General features: G+C 20.6%; 2 protein-coding genes across 2 annotated transcripts in view; both read right to left on the reverse strand.

Annotated features, from left to right (window-relative positions):
• Positions 1–1,884, reverse strand: part of PRSY57_0406400 (hypothetical protein) — a gene marked incomplete at both ends in the record, with an annotated part of 7,206 nt that extends 5,322 nt beyond the window's left edge. The window contains one exon of the mRNA XM_012905928.2: positions 1–1,884. This exon is cut by the window's left edge and continues 5,322 nt beyond it. Coding sequence (XP_012761382.2) covers positions 1–1,884 — 1,884 coding nt within the window.
• Positions 1,885–2,905: 1,021 nt separating this feature from the next.
• PRSY57_0406500 (U4/U6 small nuclear ribonucleoprotein PRP31, putative) lies at positions 2,906–4,680 on the reverse strand (the record flags this gene model as incomplete). The annotated part of the gene is made up of 2 exons (XM_012905929.2): positions 2,906–4,510; positions 4,678–4,680. The coding sequence occupies 2 exons, from the start codon at positions 4,678–4,680 to the stop codon at positions 2,906–2,908; spliced, it is 1,608 nt and encodes a 535-aa protein (XP_012761383.2).
• Positions 4,681–4,865: the final 185 nt, after the last annotated feature.

Below are 4,865 nucleotides of genomic sequence, written 5' to 3' on the forward strand. Positions count from 1 at the left end.
TTTTTTTTTTTTTTTTTTTTTTTCTTCATTTGAATCATTTCTATTTATTTTAAAATATCTATTTATATAATAATTATTAAAATAATAATAATGTTTATAAAAAAAATGGTATTTCAAGTAGAACATTTCTATAGGAATAAAAGGATCTTCTTCATACCATTTTTTTTTTTTTTTTTCTAAATAATACTTATTATTTTGTGTCTCTATATTTTTATTATTTATATTATTATATTCTATTATGTGGGATATAATATAGGAGGGATAGAGGCATTCTATATTTATATGGTGTATATTATATATGTAAACAACTGAAGAAAAAGATTGATTATTTTGTACATTTTTTACTAAAACGTGTATTTTGATTTTATAATCATTACTATTATAAATATTGTTATTATTATAAATATTGTTATTATTATAAATATTGTTATTATTATTATTATAAATATTATTATTATTGTTGTTATTATTATTTTTATTTTTTATTTGGATTACATCATTTTTAATTATTTCATATTCATCACTAGGAATAATTTTATATTTATATCCAAAATTAGTTATATGATATTTTTTAAGACATTGCATAAGTTCTATATGTTCTTTAACTTGTTGGTGCTTTATAAATTCCAAGTATTTATAATAATGATAAAAAGACAATTTTCCAGGCTCATGTTGAGACCTTTTTACTTTATCATAATATAGTTGAGCAGTTTGTTCTGGGAAATCATCATAATATAAAGATATATTATTATATTTTTTAATATTATTATTATTATGATCATAATGATTGTAATAATTAGATTTATATATATTTTTTTTCATTCTTAAGGGCTGCATATTAATATTATAAGTTTTAAAAATATGTTTATGTTTTGCAAATATATAAAAACAATTATTAAGTACCTTGTTTTTTTCATAGTATGCTTGATTATAATTTGTTTTTCTTAAAACTAATTTTATGTTATTTCCTGGTATGACATAGGTATTATTAGGAAGTAAATATAAATGTTCATATATATATAATAGTATAGTAATAAATATATGTTTACATTTATTTCTTAATATAATAAAGATTTTTGTTTTACCTATTTTATCTTTTGTCTTTATATGTAATTCATGATATCCTCTTAACTTGTTAAATAATACTTTTACATAATCTACATATTTTCTATTATAATACATATCAAATATATCGTTTTTAGGATAATTTATTTTCTTATTATTATCTGTAAGAATATATAAAAATTTTTTCTCCGTTTTATTAGCGTATGTAATAATAACATTATCTATAATGTATATGTGATTGCTTACATTATATTCAACAGAAATATAACTCTTTTCTTCTTCTTCTTCTTCTTCTTCTTCTTTTTTATTTACTCTTATGATAAATGAGGATAAAGATTTATTACAATTCACTTTTTCTTTATCTATAAAAATTAATACTTCTTTACAACAAATGTTATCGCTAACAATCCACGAGTTGCTATTATTAGCATTATCCAAGAAATTATGATGTTTATAATCCAGGTTATTATTATCAATATTATCAACATTATCAATATTATCAATATTATTCTTATTAACAATATTATTTTTATACATATTGTCCCATATTTCCGTCTGCCTAACACCTCTGTTAATTATGTCTCTTTGTTTTTTCTTTATTATATTATATTCATCTTTTAAATAATATATTTCAAAAAAATCTTCCTTAAAATAATACCACATATAACATTCATCAGAATCGTCATCATAACTATAATATGTTAATACATTTTTTTCATTCAAATTATTAAAAGATATAATCTCATCATATGAAATTCTTGTTTTTATATATCTTATAATAATTGAACACACTAAAAAATAAATATATATGATGACCATTTTTTTTTTTGGTTCACACTGAAAAGAGAGATAACATATTAAACACATCAAAGTGAGTAAATAAATAAATAAAATAAATAAATAATATATATATATATATTAAAAATTTATATGTATTAAAATTTATAAGAACAAAAAAAGGTCACAAAATTAGACTTCAAAAAAAAAAAAAAATTCATCTTTTCGACACTTATTCAATATTAATACAACTTATAATTTTTCAAAAATAAGAATGTCAAAATTTTTCATATTGACACATTTAATATAATCCCAATATGTAAAAGCAAGCACACATATATCATATATATATATAAATATACTTTATATATATGTACTTTATATATCCTCGACCCTTATATATTAAAAAATAATATATTATATATATATATATATATATATATATATATATATATATATATACACATTTTTAATTTTTTAAGATAAATAAACCTTTAAAGAACTAACCAATTTATTCTCCAAATATATATATATATATATGTATTTATTTATTTATTGTATTAATATAATTTATCTCATCATTCTTAAAAATATTTTCACTATAATATATATCATCCTTATAAATATCATTAATATAATTATTTCTATTATATTTATTCATTTTATATCTATTCTTGTTATATTTAGCATTATTATATTCTCGTGCACGTACTCTTCTCCGTCTCCTTCTCTTTTCCTCTTCTCTTTTTTTATTCATTTTATATAATACAATAAAACTATAAAAGTTATCACTAACCATAAGTAACTTGAGAAACGGTATTATAATAGAAAAGAATAGAAGCATGGCCATATTAAAATAACTCCCCTTGGTAAACAATAGCCATATTGATTCAATTATCGAGTTCTCGTAAACTTTGGTTTTGTCCGCAATAATACCTTAAAGAAAATATAAAGAAAAAATATATATAACGAAAATATATATATAAATAATACATACATATATATATACATACATATATATATATATATATATATATATATATATATATGTATATATATTTATTTATATCTTCCTAAATTCAGCCGTATTTGAAAAGTACTTATTTTCGGTTTGCTTATTTTTTTTATTAATTAATGAAGGGTTATATAATTCAATCCCCTGGAGTGGCGTAAAAATTAAAGAAGAAGACAATCCACCTGTGGCTCCACTTGAATGTACATTTAAATTTCTTTTTTTTGTTATAAGATTTTTTTGTTTATTTGTATATTTTAATTTGGTTATATTTGAATTTAATAAGATGGTATTTTGATCATTAAAATTATAAAAATCATCTGTTGTTTCAGGACCGAATGGTAATCTATTGATTTGTTTTGTTAATTCGGTTATTTGTGTTTTTTCTTTTAATTTACGATATCTTTTTCCACCTCTTTTTCTTTTTCTCTTTTCATCAGGCATGGGTAATATTTTTTTTTGTTTTAATGGTGGTGGTTCTTGTAATTTTATTAAATGGGATATAATATATTGTCTAAGTAATAATCCATATTGTCCTTCTTTATATTTTTTAAAATAATCAATTCGAGCAGCTAAACTACATTTTGAAGCTAATAAGCTTATGGCTTTCTTTTTATATGCATCAGGTACACTTTGAACAATTTCTGAACAGCACAGGATACCTATTCCCAGAGTCTTATGTACATTACTTAAACCAAATAGTGATTTTTTTGTACTTGCTATAACTATTAGATTTTGAGATGATATTATTGATAAGTTCTTTAAAGAACCCACAGCACTTATTAAACGTGCTGTTAAAGAACTACCTAATAACATGGTTACATTTGGTGCTAGATAAAACATTTTACTTTCTAAATATAATAATATTATATTTCTATATTCATTTAATTGTATTCCTTCATTACAAAAAGAAATACAATTTTTTAATAAATGATCAGGTAAACATATTCCTGTTGTCATACTAGAAGCAACAGTAATAGCCATAACGGTTGTGTTAGGTAAAATATCTGAGAAGTCAATATTCTTTAAATCAACCTCATTTCTTATTTTATTAACAACACTTATATATTCTACAGGACTATATACTATAGAATCTAATTCTGGAAATTTTGTTGAATAAATATCTTTTACATATTTGTGGATATTTAATATTTCTGTGTCAATTCTTAGGATAGTTTCCATACATTTTTCTATCATCACATCATCATAAGAATTATCCTCATCACTATTATTATTAAACTTATCACTATCAATATTATTTATTTTATTGCTCTTGCTCTCCCTATCCCTCTCCCTCTCCTTTAATAATCCTTCAATTTTTTCATCACCATCTACATGCTCATCATCTTTTTCTTTTTCTTTTTTTTTTTGTTCCTCTTCAAACATGTACGTCTTTATATCATTCATCATATTTAAAAACTCTTCATCATATAACAATTCCGAGATTTTCCTTTCCTTGTTTTTTTTCTTCTCATTTAAAAACTCTTCAATAGCATCTACAATCTCTTCATAATCATCATTATCTTCATCGTCTACTCTATTGTTACTTCTTTTAATAAAGGGGGCCTTCTCCCCGATATTATTTTCTTCTTCTTCTTCTTCCTCTTCAAATTCAAGATCTTCGAGATCTTTCAGAAATGAATCAGCCAAAGTTGCCTACAAAAAAAAAATTAAATCAATTAAAAGTAAATATATAAATATATAAACACTATTATATGTATTATTTTACTTTTTTTTAATAATATATATATTTGACCCAGAAACGAATTTTATATACATATATAAATTCATAAACATCCCATTTGATTTTTTTTCATCCTTACCATTTTTTTATTCCATAATATATATATAATATGTTTTGAAATTTGAGGGAAAAAAAAAATATATAAAAAATATATACATATATATATATATATATATATATATATTATATTATTAATTATAAGTTCATATATATTATATAATATTTTTTTTTTTTTTTTTTTTTTTTTTTTTTTTTTTTTTTTCCCAA

The sequence above is a fragment of the Plasmodium reichenowi genome, chromosome 4 (assembly GCF_001601855.1).
Source record: "Plasmodium reichenowi strain SY57 chromosome 4, whole genome shotgun sequence".
Lineage (NCBI taxonomy): Eukaryota > Apicomplexa > Aconoidasida > Haemosporida > Plasmodiidae > Plasmodium > Plasmodium reichenowi.